General features: G+C 39.4%; 1 protein-coding gene across 50 annotated transcripts in view; it reads right to left on the reverse strand.

The window, feature by feature from the left end:
- Positions 1-20,720, reverse strand: part of TNRC6A (trinucleotide repeat containing adaptor 6A) — a 245,054-nt gene that overhangs the window by 42,013 nt on the left and 182,321 nt on the right. For 32 of the 50 annotated variants that reach the window (XR_014840522.1, XR_014840519.1, XR_014840523.1 and 29 more), the window contains one exon: positions 10,284-10,718. The exons of the other annotated variants lie outside the window; for them this stretch is intronic. Coding sequence is in view for 14 of the 32 variants with exons in the window: in XM_085017289.1 (XP_084873415.1) it covers positions 10,284-10,718 (435 nt within the window). In the remaining 18 variants the exon portion in view is untranslated. The remainder of the gene's footprint in view (positions 1-10,283; positions 10,719-20,720) is intronic. 50 annotated transcript variants of the gene reach the window in all.

Below are 20,720 nucleotides of genomic sequence, written 5' to 3' on the forward strand. Positions count from 1 at the left end.
CCTGGGATGGAGTTCCTACTGTGGTGTGCTGGATTTAAGAATCTGACCGCAGAGGCTTGGATGGCTGCGGAGGGGCGAGTTCAATCCCTGGCTGGGAGCAGTGCGTTAAAGGATCCGGCACTGCCACAGCAATGGCATAGGTTGCAGCTGTGGCTCAGATTCAACCCCTGGCCCAGGAACTTGAATATGCTGTGGGGGCAGCCATTTAAAATGGGGGGGGGGGGGAAGGGCTGGGATATAAATGGGTAAAAGGACAAGAAAACAGGCCGAACATGATGAAATATTTCAGAAATACATTAGGAATCCTTTTCTATCCACCCTGTTTAAGAATAGCTTTATCACACACCTGTTTTGGGTATAAGAATTATAAAACCTTTTCCATTACGCTTCTATGTCATTAGTATTGATATTCAACCTGAAAAACACTGCATACAAGCAAAAATAATTTTAGTTCTACTCTCCTTAATAAACATGTCCTAATTTACCTTGACACCATGTTTATTAGCAGACAACCGAAAAATGGTCATGTTGAAGATCACAAAGTTATTATGATTTAAAAAAAAACAAAAAAACAAAAAAAACAACTGCTGGAGTTCCCATCGTGGCGCAGTGGTTAACGAATCCAACTAGGAACCATGAGGTTGCGGGTTCGATCCCTGCCCTTGTTCAGTGGGTTAAGGATCTGGCGTTGCCGTGAGCTGTGGTGTAGGCCGGCAGCTACAGCTCCGATTAGACCCCTAGCCTGGGAACCTCCATATGTCACTGGAGCGGCTCAAGAAAAGGCAAAAAGACAAAAACAAACAAATAAAAACAAAAACAACTGCTGACACGAAGACATTAATGATTAGTAGTCATATGGGGAGTTCTTATCCTGGCTCAGAGGAAACAAATCTGACTAGTAGCCATGAAGGCGGAGGTTCCATACCTGGCCTTGCTCAGTGGGTTAAGGATCTGGCCTTACTGTGAGCTGTGGTGTAGGTCACAGATGCGGCTCAGATCCTGCATTGTTGTGGCTGCGGCATAGGCCAGCAGCTATGGCTCCAACTGAACCCCTAGCCTGGGAACCTCCATATGCCGAGGGTGTGGTCCTAAAAAGACCACAAAAAAAAAAAAAAAGATTACTCATACAAGTCTATTATCTTAGATGGTAACTCTAACTATTTTGTTGCAAGAGGGGCAGGCAGTTCTAGTACTTCTAATACTTTCCCAAATTCATTACTCTCATTCAGTTTAGGGGCCTGGTAGTTAGAAATCCTCAGAGATATTACCCTGCATAAATGTCTGCCTTTAGATTGTCTTTAGGGGGCTACTCACATTGTAGTTCTCTATTACAGTATTAATCAGAGTCATGCATAGTGTTTTTAAGTAATACACATCCAAGTCATGTCCCAGATGTAACGAACTCATCGCCAGGCATTGTAGGCCCAGAACACAAGTCACTATGAGGGTATTATTAATGCAGAAAATCAGATTCATCTTGCATCATTTCCTCTCAAAGCACAATGGTTAAGCAACAAAAGGCGATGAGCTAGAAAGAGTGGCAGGGAAAAGAACTAGACAGACACCAAAAATGTCTAAATAATTCACCAAATGTATTTATTTTCAAGTTCCATAGGTGACTCCCATTTCTGCTCTCTGGTTAAGAATCCTTGGGAAGTTTTAAGCGGCCGAGGAAAGCTTTCTATCTTTCAGTGCCCAAGAGGAAGACTTTTCTCACGAAATAAAGAATATAAAAAATCAGTCAATCTCACTGGGTAAAAGGAAATCAACAGCTCAGTACCTGCACTGTCAGCATCATTCAGCACTCTGAACCAGGTGCTTTACATGCAGCGTTGTCACTGAATCCCTGCAACAACCCTAGAGCACAGGTATCATCTTCACTTTAAAGATGAGGAAATGAAGCCTCAAAGATCAACTTGCAGAAAATTACCAAGGCAAGATTCATCATTAGGTTCAAAAAGCAAGGTGACCCAGAACATGGCTGCAACTATCCAGACACCTAGATTCAAGTCTGGACTCTACGTGGTAGCTGTATAACCAAATCTGCAAAACAGTTACAAATAGTATGTACGCACTTCTTTACCTGGTTGATTAGTTAACCTACTATCACATGTAAAATATGCAGCTCAGTGCCAGCTTCAGATATATACTCAAGGGAGGCAGTTTGGTGGCAGTAATTAATAAGGAGCAAAATTCTGAAGCCAGAGTGCATTTACCAGTGATCCACAGGTAAAATCCTAAATCTTTTTGTGCCTTAGTTTCCTCATCTGTTAAGTAGGAACAGTCATAGTACACGTCTCACATCCAGATTAGGTACTTAATAAGGGAGGGCATTATTATCATTAATTATTGATGTAATTAGTGCATCAATGATTATTGTTATTTTTCAGCCCTATCTCCAAAGCACGTGGTTTTCAACCATGCCTCCCTAATGAAGAACAAAATTAGAAATCAAATAACCATTTGCCAAGTTCCACTAGCCACTAAGATATCCCCAAAAGAATGTTAACTCCTGGATTATACCCGGACAGGCGCCTCCTCCCAAAGGAGAAAAACAATCCTGCTTCTATACCAGTTCTCATCTCAGTAAGTTTCCTAAAACCTAAGATTTATCCTTGATTCCTTCCTGGGCATAGCAAATCCAAAATATTACAAAGTCCCCCATGCATCTACTTTTCTCCAAATATAAAACAATCAAGCCAGCATGACCATCTCATGGACTATGGCAAAAGTACCATTTGCTTGTGTGTTTGTGTCTGCCTGTCTGCCTTGCCACTTCCATAGGGCAAGAATAAGAAAATAAAATCGAGAATAACAGACAGAATAACCCAAGCTGAAAATAAAGGAATGGATTTGGGATTTAACAGTGAAACAAAAGCAGCATTTCCCTAACAGGGAAAAGACAAGAATCTTTGTCATCAATACTACTACTCAGCCTTGTGCTAGAGGAACATACTGATGAAATATCACCCCAAAATGAGGTAAAAATAGTAGAAAAGAAACAAAAAAAGGTTAACATGTAAAAAGCAATAGTTTTTCTATACACCAGGAATACTCAACGAGAAAATGGGATGAAAAAAGACAGTAATTGTAACAGCCAGAAAAACCATAAAGGAAGTTGGAATAAAGCTAACAAAAATACTTAAAAGGTAATTACATGATTAAATTTTATTGCAGGCCATAGCAGACTTGATTAAGTATAGAAACTTGATCCTCAACAAGATGTAACAGTGTTCCTTCTAAGTTTAATTCAATTATAAAAAATTGCTAACAAGAATCTGTAATTTTCCTTCTTGTACCTGAGGCATGTGGAAGTTCCTGGGCCAGAAAATGAACCTGAGCCACAGCAGTGACAACATCAAATCCTTAAGTGCGAGGTCACAAGGGAACTCCAAGAGATTGTAATTTGATTAAAGCAATTTAAAAATGCATGTAGAACAAATAAGAGGATTAAAAAAAACTCTTGTCATTATCATGCAACGATTCCACAGTTAAACAGCACTGTATTACCAGAGTATGTAAGAATTTCAATTGAACAGAAAAGTAACTCCCAAACAGACCCACGTACATATATATCTAAGGTTATATGTCAAAAATTAGCATTTGAAATTAGCAAAAGGAATATTCAATAATTTGAAAGATTTTTTTTTTAATGAGACAACCTATTAAAAATAATTCCAAATGATTCAAGTGTTAAAAGATGAAACCATGAAGTTATTAGTGAATGGGAATTTCTTCACACATAAAAGCAAAGAAACCATTACAAAATAGATTTTATTAAAAACAAAACAAAAAAACAGATTTTACTACTTGCAAGAAAAGCAAAGCTTTCTTTAGTCCATATATATCAAAAGCAAAAAGCCCCAGGAAATAGAATACATTTTGCAAACCAATTCTGTCACTTTTAATGTTAGCGACAATTTTTCTCACAAGCTGGTTTGGAGGTGGTGATGTTTGCCTTTCACCATATATCCCTTCATGTATTTTAGGAAAGTAAGAGATGCCGCCAGTAATTATTAGTTAAAATTCCATTTTTAACCTGGAAATGACTTGATCCTTTCCCCCAAACCTAAATTAAAAGGCTATTTCAAAACCTGCATTTTTCAAGGATGGATCACAAAGACCTTTTTTGTTATGAAAAGTACTGCAGCTTAGGAAAAAATCTAAGAGTATGCGTACGTGCGGGGTAGGGGATGGGGGTAGAGAGATATTAGTCTAACTAAAGTTGTAAAGGTTGTAAAGAAGGCAGGACTCCTCAGCAATCACAACTGAAAAGTGTTTCACAGAGTTAGAGACTATTTCAGAATTGGAAGGCGTCAAAGATCATATTTCCCTTACACACAAGGAAGCCAAAACCCATCATGATCTGGAGGATAAACACATAGAAACATCATTAATTAGAAGATGACTGTTACACTTTTCCAGGAAGTGGTGAGAACACCGGCGAGACTGCAAACCTCTGTTCGGGCAGGAGGAAAGGTGGCAGTTGTTTTACTGAGTGTAATGCAAAACACAACTTTTATGCTGCCTGCACTTTACCGAGAAACTTGTGAAATTTGAAATACCATCAGCATCCTCTCTTACATAAAAGTACCCTGGGAGGACTGAGGGCAGCTCTAGCACCATGCCTTGAAAAGAATTTAGCAGTGCATCACATAGCACCTCTTCAGAAAGAAGATGTGTGGAGGTAAAGCAAAGACAGCGGATAATTCAAGGGAACAGCATAATTCACTCAGGAGGAATTTAAGATCCCGTAAAATTCACACTTTTTTTTGTATTAAATATGTATCATGTAACGAACAAAACAGCCAAATAATGTGCTTTCTGCTTTAAAGCCTTCCAATCTCACCGGGAGGGAAAGACCTTCAGAAGTTAATAGTATTTAGGTTCTATAATATTTCTAGGGACATATTAAATATTATCACTGGGGATGAGAGAACCTTAGATGCACAATTTCAAATAGCACTTGAGTGAGAAAGTTAAAGATGTTTCTTTCAGTGAGTCTAGCCTCTAGTCCAGAGGCTGGCAACCTTTCTCTGTAAAGGTCTAATTAGCAAATACTTCAGGTTTTGCCAACCAGATGGTCTTTGTTGCAACTACTCTACCACACTAAGCTGGAAAGCAGCCTTAGATAATGTGTAAATGAATGGATGTGGCCGCCTTCTGGTAAAACCTGAGTACAAGAGACTGCAAGCCATCCTCTGCTCTAGACTAAAGATGACAAAAGCAATACCACAACCAAATGCAATGCATAGATCATGACTGGCTTCTGATGTGAGAGACGGGGTGGGGGTGGCAGGGAGACAGCTATAAAAGACATTCTTAGGGCTCTTGCTCTAGACCAGATATTGAGTACCTGAGCTGGGTCAAAGGCGGCAGCAGTGCAGAGAGAGGAACGCTGAGAGATATTCTGGAGGAAAGGGCATGGTAAACCAGCGGCCTGTGAGATACGAGGAAGCGGGAGAGTCAAGCATGATTTTAAAACTTGTAGATGGGTGACTAGATGAATGGGGGTGCTGACCTTTTGAGCAACGGAATTCAGAAAGAGAAACTGATGTGTGGCAAGATAATGGGTTCAATTTTGGACATGCTGAGTTTGAGGGGCCCAACATCAGCTAAAGACATCCAGAAGACATGGAACCTAAAACTGGGCAGACATATGAAACAACGCTGTGAGGAGGATTAAAATCTGCAAACAGGTCAAAGCAACATGAACGAATGAAAAAGCTTTAAAAAGGAGCATGTGGTCAATAATAAAAAATGCAGAGAATGATTAAGGTAAACATGGAAAAGTCTGGTTTTTTTAACCATAATTAAAAATAAAAGGTGTGGGAGTTCCCATTATGGCCACAGTGATGAACCCAACTAATACTCATGAGGATGTGGGTTAGATCCCTGGCCCTGCTCAGTAGGTTAAGAATTCTGTGTTGCCTTGAGCTGTGGTGTATAGGTTGCAGACCTGGCTCTGATGTAGTGTTTTGGTGGCTATGGCTGTGGCCGGCAGCTAAAGCTCTGATTGCACCCCTAGTCTGGGAACTTCCATATGCCACGGATAAGGCCCTAAAAAGACCCCTCAAAAAATAAAAAAATAAAATAAAAAAAATAATAATAAAAGCAAAACGTCTGGATTTAGGATTCAGAAGATCAGTGACCTTAGTAAGAGCTATTTTAATAGAGCGAGCAGAAGCCAGATTACAGAAGAGTGAGGTAATGTATTAAAGATGCCAAGTACAGACTATTCTTTTAAGAACTCTGAAACAAAGCGGAGGAGAGAAATTTTACAGCAACCTCAAGAGAATGGGAGTTTAAAAGACTTTCTTTTAAAGATTATAAAGACTTGAGTATGTTTATAGACCATGGGACAAAATGAGAGCAAGAAGTGGAAGTTACAGGACAGCAAGGAGGTTTACTGCACTGAAAAGACAGTCGAGAGCACAGGTGGATGGACAGTAGTTTAATCTTTCGACATCCCTAGAAATGTTAAGGTAACATTTTTTTCATTAAAAGAGCCCTGATTCTTAGTCATTCACCACTACAACTGAAATGTCCTTATGCTTTAAAGAAATTTTTTAAAAAATCAAGCATAGAAAAAGCTATAGAATACTACAAAAAACACATACCCCCTCGCCTGAAGAAACATACTGCGAATACAGCAGACATCTCCTATGCACCCCTTCTTCGATTACACCTCCTTTCTTCCACAGCCGGTAACTGAGTGGTCACTACACAAAATACTATATCCGAATTCATCCATAAGCAACTATAATGTTGTTTTGCAAGCTTGATACTTTTATAGAAACAATATCACACGGTAAACAAACAACAGGACATTTTCATAGAATCTGGAAAAAATGTGAACATGAACTAGGTATCACAGGATACTGCTCAATACATCCCTCTTTTGCTTCCGGGTGATCACGGTGGTAGAGAAGACTATCCTTATTCTTAAGAAATGACCTGAGAAGTGTGAAGAGGGAGGTACAATGAACATTTGTACACATGCGAGCACATGCATGTGTACATAATGTATTAATGGTTGGACTAGGGTATATGGGTGGTTACTGTTCTATTTGCTTAGCTTTTCTGTAATGTATCACATCAGACGGATGATAAAATGTAGGTTGGAACACCGTCCATAAGAACAATACTGCTGCCAGTCCTGTTAAGTATATTAGTCCCCCCAAATCCTTTACCACACAGCCTGCAGGCACCCCACCCGCCGCCCACCAATTTCAAGGGTTATTTGTGGGAGTAGCAGGACCTGATATCCTAAGGTTCTGAGAAATCAACTGCAAAAGAGAGGTCTTACAGCGACGACGGAAACCATCACTAAGTGTTTGAGGTACAGTCACGAAGGGGCGGCTCAGCCTCCGGAGCTGTGTGGTGTAACCAGCTCAGGGGTTGAAAAAAAGAGAGAATGTAAAGGTAGTCGGGCAGGGTACAAAATTAATACACTGACCCCCATTCTCATCACTTCTTTTCATCCTTTACTCCACTTACCTGCTAGCCTGTGAAGGCATTTAATTTGCGTGCCCTCTGATTTAGAAAATACCTAATGTCATCTAGGTATCCCCCCTCCTTGAATGCACTGAATAAATGAGAAATGCATTTCTGTGAGCCCAGGGAAGTGCATCCAGCTCTCCTCATTTTTACCAAAAAAAAAAAAAAAAGCAAAAAAGAACACCTCAAGTATATTTCCATGTATTCTATGTATTAATTGAAATGTCAAATGTACTCCATTACCTATCTCTGGTCAGCAAACAAAAGCCAAACACAAATAAAAATAGACAAACATAAAAACCGTTAAGATTATGTTCCCATATTTATGAACTACATATAATTCACAACATGCAATTTTCGGGTTTCTGGGCTATTGGTTATGTTGTTTATACTGCACACTGCTCCTCACTGATCACCAGTTAATCTCTGATTGGTAAAGCGAAGGTGATTTACTATTCATCAGTAAATAAGAATTAAACACATTCGTACAGTGTGTGTGGGTCATACCGAGCACCCCGTAAAGATTAGTCACTATACTATTACTGTTGCTGTCATTATTATTATTATCCCTTCGGGAGCTGGGACAGTTCTAGGAAGTGTTCCCCAATCTCAGACACCCAATGGTCTATTACGTGGCTATTGCCATTATCATTTCTAGAAGCACCTACAAAAGATATTTTAATATAAATATGTGACTAGGATGGCGGGTGGGGGGGGGGGTGGTATTCACAAATGCTTTGCATTCTCTAGCTATTTGGGAATTTAATTCCAAACCTCAGCCAGACTGCTGTTCCCTCTTTCTTTCCATCTGAATCCCCACATTAACACAATCCACCTTTGTAAAGCTGTTTCAGAAACAGGTAGAATATTTTCCCTTCTCAGCCTTTTCTAAAAACTCCTACATCCACATCTCAGGCTTTCTTTTCATCTGAATGTACACCTATTGGGTTCTTTTTGACCCATATCCATTTTTGAGCAACAAGACTCTCATTTTCCTGTTGTTTCTGTTTCAAAAACAGCTGTGTTTTTTCATTTCCCAAACTGAAAAAGCATATTCAACATACATTTTCTAAATCTACTATCCCACTTTCCTGTTTGCTTTGTTAAATTATCATACCACCCCTGCTTGGCGTGCAGTAGGTATTCAAGCATTTGTTGTATAAATAACCTCTCCTAGGTTTTAACTACATTTTAAAATTACACTGATGAATCAATACATCGGCTTCCAACTTGACTTCCTAACTGAACTTCAAACCCTAATTATTAGTTATTAATTCCTTGACATTAAATATAACCTGGCTAAACCAGATTCTTCCTCCTGAAAAGTCAAAGCCCTTCTGTAAAAGTTTGGGGGAAAATCATTCACTCGGTACCTAAATATTAGGATCTCAACTCGTTGCTTTAACACATCACATAATATAATCCTCAAAGCACCATCACAAATTGGGGACTACTGTCCACATTCTACAGATCAGCAAAGGATCAGGTAAGTGTATAGGGGGCTAAGACTAAGAAGTATCACAAGCTGATAACTGGAGTTTGTAGCCTTTCCAATAATAATGATGTTCTCTAATCACCTATGCTTAAAAAACCCCATCTGCGTCCTCTCTCCCTCCTTACCTATCACATCCAGTATATTGCCAAAGCACAGCATAGCTGCTTGTTAAGAGCGCAGCTTTGCATTTGGATCTGGATGCCAGTCCAGTCTCTGCTACTTATGAGTTGTGAAGTACCGTAATACACAGATAATACACAGGTAATGTACAGAGTAGTTCCTGGTATGTTTGACAGACCCCAGAGGTAAAAAGTGAGGAACTCTACCTGGGACAATTAGGAAAGGCTGCGCAAATGAGACTTGGACACATGGAGCAATTAGGTAACCTGCCCAAGGTCACACACACCAGTATACGGTGGAGCTAGGATTTAAAAACCAGGTCCATGCGGCTCTAGAGATTTTGTTCGTTACTACCGTGCTACTGGTTTCAGGCGTGGGAACTCAATTCTCTATGCGGATTGTAGTAAAAGTTTCAAAATAGCTCAATAAATGGACAAAATCAGGACAGGTTGCAACAAACTAGGCTTTGAGAAAACTGCAATCACATACTAGATTTGTTTTCTGCCTCACAATCAGTACTGAGCTGAGAGAAGCCATTCTGAGGCAACAACTGAATGCATGGGCTCTGTAAAAAGATCTCATGAGTGGTAGTTTTTTCATGGCACATGATAACTGAGTGATCTCAAGCCATCTTTGTTTTGGTGCCTCAGGTTAATCTAATGAAAAGTGGAGATAACAACTTAGACCTTGCAGGGTTCTGAGGATTAAATGCAGTAATATATACAACTGCTTTAGCACATCACTTGGAGCAGGGAGGAGTGAGGGAGTGCTCGATTTTAGCTGCACACGGTTTATTAACATGGGTAGGACCTGGAAGGAGAGTGGTTAATCTGTTTCTTTTTGGGGGCATGCCCATGGGATGTGGAAGTCCCCAGGCCAGGGATCAAACCTGCACCGCAGCAGTGACCTGAGCCACCGCAATGATAACACCGGATCCTTTAACTGCTAGGCCACCAAGGAACTGTTGAAATAATCATTTTAAAAATAAGAAGGGCAGATAACTTACAGGAAACATTTGAAGATTCCCCATAACTTCCTGTATAGAGTTCTTATTTTACAGTCCAGATATCGAAGAATACAAATATATCACCAAAAAGGCACGAATGTGCAAACTTGCTGCCCTGCTAATGACAACAGCTGGAGTCTTGTAAGAAATGCCTTATCTCACCTGACTGGGCTTTGCTGTTCTGCACCTCTCCGTTACTCTGTGGCTGTTGATTTGTTAAAGCACTGCTTTCTGACTGGCTGCTTAACACTTTAACAGCAGATCCCAGGTTTGCTGCTATGACAGGAAAATGCTGACCCCTCTTTAGAAGCTGTTTATGTTCCTGGTGGCGAAATCGAGGTGGTACTTCACGAGGATACCGAGGCAAGGCCTGTGGCGGCTGCTGCTGCTGCTGTTGCTGCTGTTGCTGCTGCTGCTGCTGCTGTGGCGGCTGCTGTGGCTGCTGCGGCTGCTGCGGTTGTTGCTGCTGTTGCTGCTGCTGCTGATTGTTGGCTGTGGCTCGCTTGGCATTATTATTAGTGCTGGTTGCTGTGGAAGTGCCGTTATTAGAGTTGGCAGGCTGAGGCTGGCTTACACTGGGCTTTATCTGTTCTGGCACTAATCCCAACAAAAGAAAAGGGGTGGAAAAGATTAGCCAGTAAAGTGTACCTCCATAGCAAGCCATCTAAGTAAAAAGGCACTAATAATAATAATAATAATAATAAAAATCCCAAAGGAACAGAAGCTTTAAAGTGTGCGGGAATGACCTCATTCACGAGCTCAGGTTTTCTTGGGAAAGATCACTGCCAAGAGTCAAATCTTACTTCTGCTAACTACCTATCCAATAAGGGAATGGACCCCATCAGCATTCCCTGGCCAGGATGACAGCTCATGCTCACCATCTCTTTCCCATATTATCTCTGATTAGAAAACAAATACTGATGTGCCCTGGTGGCTCAGTGGGTGAAGGATCTGGCATTGTCACTGCTACAGCTCAGGTCACTGCTGTGGTATGGGCTCCTCCCCTAGCCCAGGAACTTCCACATGCTGCAGGCAAGGAAAAAAAAAAAAGAAAGAAAGAAAGAAAGAAAGAAGGAAGGAAGGAAGGAAGGAAGGAAGGAAGGAAGGAAGGAAGGAAGGAAAGAAAGAAAGAAAGAAAGAAAGAAAGAAAGAAAGAAAGAAAGAAAGAAAGAAAGAAAGAAAGAAAGAAAGAAAGAAAGAAAACAAGCACTGATTATACAACTCTGGAACTCACAATGACTAGAAGAGCAAATGTGGCAAATCAAGTCTTGGCAATCCCAAAAGACTCCTCAATTCCCTGTTACCTGTTCTTAATCTGCCTCATTTTTTAATGAGTTTGGGTCCCTGGTTTTCATCTCGGAAAGACAACACAAGAACAAGGGCAGAAACCAGTCTGCTAGTCTCCTTTGAAAAAGGCAAAGTTAACAATGTTCTTTGTTGTTAAAATGTAAAGGCTGAATCAAACAAGACAAATTCAGAATAGGGAAGTAAATACAAAGATAGAATGAAGTCTATGGAACTAACCCAAACTGGAGAAACAGCTTGGACACCCTGTCTTAAGCAAATCTGAAAAATCAGCATCTGTCTACTGTGGGACCAAGCAGAAACGCTAGCACATTTTTGGACTCCTAAAGGAGATTAAATCAACAAATAACCTGATAGAAATGCTCTAAACCAGTGAAAATATACCCAATCTCTACAACTACAGAGAGCCAGATGGACCCAGGTTTCAATCCCAGCTCTGCCTTTAATTAGCTCTATGTCACTGGACAAGTTGTATAAACCTGACAAAGCCTGTGGGCTCTGTGAAACGGGGATAACACCTATACCGTGCAGAGCTACCCTAAGGTTAAATATGTTGAAGACTACAGAGCACCAACGCAAGGCTATACAGGTATCCCGAGGTTTACGGAGTCTATGTGCTTCCATACATGCATTTTGAAGGTTTTTTTTTTTAATAAACTGAAGGTTTGTGCCAGCCCTGCATTGAGCAAGTCTATCAGTGCCGTCTTTTTTTTCCAAAAGCATTTGCTCACTTTGGGTCTCTGTTTCACATTTTGGTATAATTCCCACAGTACTTCCACCTTTTTCATTATTATGATTCTATCTGTTATGGTGATCTGTGATCAGTGATCTTTGATGTTACCAGTGCAAAAAGATCATGACTTGCACACGGCTCGGGTAGTAGTTAACATTACTGAGCAATACAGCATTTTTTAAATAAAGCATGTACATTTTTAAGACAATACTACTCAGCATTTAACAGAGTACAGTGTAAACATAACTTATATGCACTGGGAAACCAAAAAATGTGTCATTTGCTTTACTGCAATCTTAATTGTTTTGTGTGTAGCACTTTTAAGTTATTGGTTTTTAAAATAAAAACTATGTCTTTACTGCAGTGGTCTGGAGCTGAAACTGCAATATCTGAGGTATGCCTACATAGCATCTCTTTTTTAATGACTGGAACATTATACTTTTGTAGCAATTTAATGTTTCTATGAGATTATGATGCATCTTCACAGACATCATTGTCAGATCAATAGTGATTCATTGCCATGTGACTGGTGAGGACACCGAGAGAAAACTCTTCAACAGTTAAGAGTCCAGGCTTGAAATAAAAAGTTCCACCACGCACTAGCAGGTTATCTCTGTCTTTTTCCTTGTCTATATAGTATAGCGTTACAATGGAAACCCTCAGTAAACAAAAGCTAGGACTGTGGCTCAAATAAAAGTCATATTTAGCAAACATTAAGATTTTATTAAGTATAAGATGCTGTGAAAAAGTGTTAGTCACTGGGGTTGTTTTCGATTGTCACCCGACTTCCCCTTACACACCCTCAGCTCTAGAGCCGCCTTTCATTTAAAAGTCTAGCCTCGATATTGTCTTTTTTCTCTGAGAACTGGTGGATCTAGCCTAATTCATGAATACTGATACTTTTAATAAATGATCTTGACCTCTTAGTTTCTAAAATCTGATTTTGATTTTTAGTTCAGCTGTAACTGAAAAATTCAAACATCCCATCTATTGCTTGGAATCCTTTCCATTCTTGAAGGCAACTGAAAAGCCCCTTATTAATAATTTGGTCAAGTGGATTCTAGGTCTAATTACCTTATGTATGAAAATTTTGTCTCCTAGACAATGCAATGCTCCCAGAATGTAGCAATACTGTATACTCCTTTGTCATGAGGAAAATAAGGAACAAGAATATTCTAAAATAACTCTCAACTCAAAAGAACGTCAAGTATATGTAACTATGAAATTATAGGGAACATAAAAACTCTCAGTTTTTACATGCCTGGTATTAGACCTGTGTGGTATCTGGCAACTGAATGCAACCTTGAAGCAGTAGTTACCCACTGCTAAAATACAAGCTTGTCTGCCACTTGACTGCTAAAAGGAAAAGACTGTGACAGCAATACCCAAAAAAAAAAGATGTTATTTATGTGAGATAGCAACAGGAAAGTGTTCTTTAATACATTCAAGGAATTAGAAGATAACCTACATGCAAACACTGAATGACCAACGTGAAGACATGCATAAGAAACCTAACACTACTTGAGAAGTGACTAGGAATTCAGAAGCAGTATGCACATCAATCACCCAGCAACCCCACACCTACCTCAAAATTTTAAACAACTTCTGACGCTATCAATGAACTGCCATGGGGAAAATAAGACTGAAATAGACACTCATTTTTAAGGCCAGAAAACTACACTGACATCAGTGAAAACATCAAGACATATAGCTACTGATTATAAAACTAAACTAGGAGTTCTCTTGTGGTGCAGTGGGATAAGGATCCAGTGTTCTCACTGCAATGCCTTGGGTTACTGCTGTGGCGCAAGTTCAGTCCCTGGCCCAGGAGCTTCCACATGCCATGGGCATAGCCAAAACAAAAATTACACACACACACACACACACACACACAATAATGTGAAGTAAAATCTCAGATGTAAACATGGAATGTAGAAGTAAAGAGGAAAGGAGAAACACTGCATGTAGGTGTGTGGGGATAAGGGTAGAGTTGCTGGGTAACAGATTAGAATACTGAATGATTTTGGCTACTGTATATGTGTAGTTAAAATTCAGGTTAATTATGCCATTAAATATCCAAATGATCAGAAGAGGGGGAAAATGAAAAAAATAAAAACAAAAAAACCCACAAGACATGACCCATTCTACAGACACCAAAAATGCAAAAGAGAATTTTTTCCCCGCCTTTTTTGGCTGTCTCAAGGCATATGGAGTTCAAGGGCCAGGGATCAGATCTGAGCCAAAGTTGCGACCTACGCCACAGCTGCAGCAACACCGTATCCTTAACCCACTGTGCCAGGCCAGGATCGAACCTGCATCCCAGACTCCCAAGACACTATCGATCCCACTGTGCCACAGCATGAACTCTGAGAATTATTTTTAAATTGTGATTAATACAAAATACAAAATGAGATGCCAAGCATAAGCCTCAAAATATCTGTAATAACAATAAATATAAATGAGTTAAATTCACTAGTTAATAAAAGCACTTAAACAGGGTTAAAAAAAAAAAAAGAAAAAACAAACTTTAGGAATATACTTCGCAAAAATCACTCCAGAAACAAAATAATGCAGGAAAATTGGGGTACAAAGATAGATATACTAACAAGAAATTCTAACAAAATTTAGATGAAAGCAATATTATTTTCAGACTTTTTTTTTTTTTTTTGTCTTTTTGCCTTTACGTGAGCCACTCCCGTGGCATATGGAGGTTCCCAGGCTAGGGATCTAATCGGAGCTGTAGCTGCCAGCCTAGGCCAGAGCCACAGCAACTCGGGATCCGAGCCGCGTCTGCAATCTACACCACAGCTCACGGCAACGCCGATTGTTAACCCACTGAGCAAGGGCAGGGACCGAACCTGCCACCTCATGGTTCCTACTTGGATTCTTAACCACTGCGCCACGACGGGAACTCCTATTTTCAGACTTTTAAAACTCAAAGAGAAAAGCATTTATAAGATTTTCCACACTGACAAAAGAAACCAACTAAAAAGAAATGAACAGCTAAGAATCTTTATACAACAAATCTTATTGTCAAAACATGTACACCAAACAGAGACAGAAAACAGAAAAACTGAGGAAAAGAAAAACCATATACCTTGAAATCAGATAACACCCTTTTTGATAAGTGTCATAAAAAGTGCACACACACACACACACACACACACTCCATTTAGCGCTAAATTACAAAAAGCAGGAATAACAGAGGTGATATTTCTGGATTACAATGGATTAAACTAGAAACAGTAGCAAATAAAACTGCCTTAAATAAATTTTGAGTTGAAGAGGAAATAAATACCAAAAGTGTAGGGTTATCAGTAATAGTAATAGTGAAAACAATACACATAACAAAATTTAAGGAACCAGCTAAACCAGTACTCAAAGGAAAATTCACAGCCTTAATTATTTTCAATGATCAAGAATGAATGTGAAGCAAACAACTCAAGTTAAAAACAGAACTAAAGGAAGCAGAAGGAATTTCTACTTTATCAGTTAAGATAAAAGTAGAAATGAGGACTTTAAAAGTGAACCAAGAGGAGTTCCCTTGTAGCTTGGTTGGTTAAGGATCCAGCATTGTCACTGCAGTGATATGAGTTTGATCCCTGACCTGCAAACATCCACATGCAAAGAGTGCAGCCAAAAAAACATGAACCAATAAATCCAAGGTATGGTTCCATGAAAAAAATAAACTACTAAGTTAATGTAATTTTTTAAAAAAGAGATGATTCTCTAAAATTAAGATATATCTTTAGGTTTAACTCTAAAAATAAATTGAAAAACTGGGAAAGGGAATCATTTAACGCTGATCTCAGAAGAGGCAGAAAAAATAAATGGATTAATTAGCACAATGGATTAAATACAGAAATACATCAAACCACCCATCAGGATCAGGCAGTTTGGCTGATAAATACTACCATGCATCATTCTTCATTTTTCTTCCTTTAACTAGCATACCTGCAAGAAACATGTATCTCTAAGTCGAATGCTATTTAAATTGTTCTAGTGCACAGCATAAAACGCGACACCAACATTAACGCTGTAACCAATAGATCAGACAAAATTTTAGTAATTCCAAACAACGGGGGAAAGAAAAGAAGAAATACAAATAGTACTGGAAATAAAAAAGACCTAAATTCAAATATAAAGATTCTGTAAAGACAGGAAAATACTATATATGACCTATACAAATAGAACAGTAAGCCCAGCTAAACAGAATGTTCTATAACATGGTTTGGCAAATCTTTTTTTTTTTTTTTTTTTTTCTGTCTTTTTGCCATTTCTTGGGCCGCTCCCGCAGCATATGGAGGTTCCCGGGCTAGGGGTCTAATCGGAGCTGCAGCTGCCAGCCTACGCCAGAGTCACAGCAACGCAGGATCCGAGCCGCGTCTGCGACCTACACCACAGCTCACAGCAACGCTGGAACCCTGACCCACTGAGCAAGGGCAGGGATCGAACCCTCAACCTCATGGTTCCTAGTCGGATTCGTTAACCACTGCGCCACGACGGGAACTCCGGCAAATCTTTTCTGTAAAGGGCCAGATGGGAAACATTTTAGGTTTCTCAGGCCATACAGTCACTACTGCATCTACTCAACTTGGCGCTGCAGCACAGAAAACAACTGTAGATAGCAGGTAAATGAATGGACATGAAAAAACAGGCAGTGGGCCAGACTTGGTGAGCAGGCTGTACTTTTCCTGCCTCTGCTCTGTAAAATATAATTTACCAAAACAAAATGAGCTCATGGCAGAGTAGAAGATCCTTTAGTGTAATAATAGCAGAAGACGCGGAAAAGATCCTCTAAGATTTAACTCTCTAAAAAGTAACTGGCCTAGATGACTTTACAGGGGTATGTAAACGCAATTCTCAAGAAACATATAATATCAATCATACATAATCTGTTCCAGAACAAAGGACAGGTTCAAAAGACTAGCTGTATTCAAATCTTGGCTTTACAACTTACTAGCTACATGACCACAGGCAAGATACTTATCCCCTCTGTACCTGTTTCCTCATTTGTAAAATAGAGTTAAGTATTAATACTTATACCCATAGGGTTTTTGTGAGGCTTTAACAAAATAATGGATGTAAAAAACCCAGACTAGTACCTGGCACATGGGTAGTACTCAAATGTTAGTGATTACTGTTGATAACCATTACTACCATCTGGGTAAAAAAAAAAGGAGGAAGAATTAAGACCCCTAGGTTTCTCACCTGGAATCTTGAGTAGAGAGTGGTACGATTTACCAAGATGTGAAACAGAAGACAAAAATTAAATTTGGAAAATATGTGAGAGAAAGAGTTTAATTAGCTTTTTTTTTTTTTTTTAAATTGTTAGGTCTGTTATTACTACAGGACAGCAATTCTCAAATTTTTTGGTCTCAAGATGCTTTTACACTTTAAAAAATTATTGAGGAGTTCCCGTCGTGGCGTAGTGGTTAACGAATCCGACTAGGAACCATGAGGTTGCGGGTTCGGTCCCTGCCCTTGCTCAGTAACCATACAGCGTTGCCATGAGCTGTGGTGTAGGTTGCAGACGCGGCTCGGATCCTGCGTTGCTGTGGCTCTGGCGTAGGCCGGCGGCTACACCTCCGATTAGACCTCTAGCCTGGGAACCTCCATATGCCGCAGGAGCGGCCCAAAGAAATAGCAAAAAAACAAAACAAAACAAAACAAAATTATTGCGAACACAAAAATTTTTTGGTTTTGTGGGTTACATCTAAAGATATTTACCATACTAGAAAGTTAAGCAAAGAAATTCTTAAAATATTTATCAATTCACTGAAAAACCCTTTATACATTAAAATAAGTGCTTTTTGAAAAATAACTATTTTCCAAAACAACAACAACAAAAAAGAAGCATGCATTGTTTTACATTTTTGTAAATCTCTTTAATATCTGGCTTACCAGAGGCAGGTGGATTCTCACATCTATTTCTGCATCCAATTTGTTGTAATTTGCACATTATGTAGTCTCTAGAAAACTCCACTATATACTCATGAGAGAATAAGTGAACTAGACAAATAAATCTATTATTATAAAAATAGTTCTGACCTTGTGGATTCATGAAAGTTTCAGGCAGCCTCATGAATCTTTAAATAAACTATGAAAACCCCTACTATAGGAATCCTACTGAATAAATGGTTCCAGAAGTTTGAACTAAAAATATGGATTTAGGATTCAGTGTATAGGTAGAAAAAGAAATCATGGAAGTTGCAGAAGAAGAAAAGGAAAGACTTAAGCATAGGTTTAAATAGCCGACAGAAGAAGAGGAAGACATGGCAAAAGTAAGTCATTACCAGAAAGGCAGGAGAAAAGTTGTTGTTTAGTAAACGGCCTCACTATCTATCTAGTTACTAAATCAAGGAGATCTTCCTCAAATTCTCCCCATCCCTCTAGATCTTATCGGTCAACAGGTCCAATAGATAATCTCCTTGACATAACTGAAATGCATCCTTGTATCTCCAACGTTGCTGCTGTGATATAGGCTCGCATCAATTTAATCTTGCAAAAACTGGCCTCTTTGGCTTAAGCGCTCATCCCATCCCAACCCCATCACCTTCTCCCCAAATCTATCATCTCCCTGCCCCCCATTATCTATATCATTAAAGTGCTCTCGGAATTAACGGACAGGCCTTAGCATGGCCCCATCTACCACTTTTCCAGATTGATACCCTGCTACATCCACATACATCTTTTCTGCCTCAAACATCTGCCTTCTCCAAAAGATAGCACACTGTGGAGTTCCCGTTGTGGCGCAGTGGTTAATGAATCCAACTAGGAACCATGAGGTTGCGGGTTCGATACCTGGCCTCGCTCAGTGGGTTAAGGATCCGGCGTTGTGGTGAGCCGTGGCGTGGGTCAAAGACGTGGCTCGGATCCTGTGTTGCTGTGGCTCCGGCGTAGGCCAGCGGCTACACCTCTGATTCGACCTCCTAGCCTGGGAACCTCCATATGCTGCTGTGGCCCTAGAAAAGACAAAAAAAGAAAAAAAAAAAAAAAAAAAGATAGCACACTGTTTCAGGATATTCCTTTTGTCTAAAATGCCTTGTTACCTTTCCTGCAAATCTTCCTGTCTAATACCTCTCCTAAAAAGCAACTATGATTCAGCTAATCTTAGAAGCATTTTTATGACAACTTCCCCTCCCCCTCTACCATAAACTCTGACGCATCCCTTCCACTGCATGTGCTCTTTAGTGCAGGTGTCTTATTTCTTCTTCCTTCTTTCACTTGCATTCCCAAGACCAAGCAAGCAAATGGTCAAGAACTATTGGTTGAATGAACAACTGCCAAAGAACAACACAGAATGATACTGAGGATGAAACACTGTGGAACACTAACATTGAAGGGATGGAATAATCAAGAACCAGTGAAGAAGGAGGAAGAGTGATCAAGAGAAGTAGAAAGAATAAGGGCGATGATGGTAGCTGGGTAGTATGCTGTTGAATAACTCACTGATCACGAGTCTCTGCTCTCAAAGAAATCGAGAGCCAATATCCAGAAAAGAGTGATTTTTTTTTTGAACAATCATCAATATGATTAATATGGAAAGATACCCTAATTAGCCATAATATTCTATTATCCATAATACCAGAGTATTCTGAAGAAATTTCATTTGACTAGTATAAAATATATATATGCACTACAATTCTTTTTTTCTCTTGGCTACATCCATGGCATGTGGAAGTTCTGGGCCAGGGATGAAACCCGAGTAGCAGTTGTGACCTGTACCACAACTGCAGCAATCCCAGATCCTTAACCCACTGCACCACAGGGGAACTTCCTACAAGTTTTTTATGTTTATATTTTCTTGCCACACCGCGACCCAACTTGTCTTTCTGCACTTTAAAGGAGACTGGTAAAATTTGAATTGGCCCAGAAATAAACAAGTTTTTAAATTTTTGAGAATGTAAAAACTACTCGTCGAAAAATTTAATTCCACATCTTCCTGAACTGTACTCCCAATCAAAACTCTGTGAGATAATCTTACAATTATTAAATTTTGCCAATTTTGCTACCTTTATGCTTTTCTTCTATTTCTTATGTAAAAACATTCTGTAACCTGAACATTCTAAAAAAAGTTTATTAATTGAAAAAAGTACCATAACAATCTTACATTCAAGTAAAAAACCAATGATGAGATAATTTAATACCCAAAGTTCTAAATACAGTAAGTTCTAAATTTGTAAAAACAAATTTCGTTATTTACTCTTATTCATTGATTAAACTTTAAATTAATATTTTCTTCTTTAAAGTAACATTTTAAAATGCCCCTTCAATAAATTTATCTCAGAAAAAATTAAATGAATAAACTTCCCTTCAGCTATCTACAAGTTTAACAGAAAGAACAGGTTTTTTTTTTTAGGGCTGCACCTGCTGCATATGGAAGTTCCCAGGTGAGGGGTTGAATCGGAACTACAGCTGCTGGCCTACACCACAGCCACAGCAACACGGGATCCCAGCCACGTCTGCAACCTACACCACAGCTCATGGCAACGCCAAATCCTTCACCCAATGAGCAAGGCCAGGGATCGAACCCGCTACCTCATGAATCCTAGTCGGGC

Source organism: Sus scrofa, chromosome 3, assembly GCF_054392235.1.
Source record: "Sus scrofa isolate SSC_HxYL_T2T_F1_AM1 chromosome 3, Sscrofa_HxYL_maternal_Yorkshire_Landrace_v2.0, whole genome shotgun sequence".
Classification (NCBI taxonomy): domain Eukaryota; kingdom Metazoa; phylum Chordata; class Mammalia; order Artiodactyla; family Suidae; genus Sus; species Sus scrofa.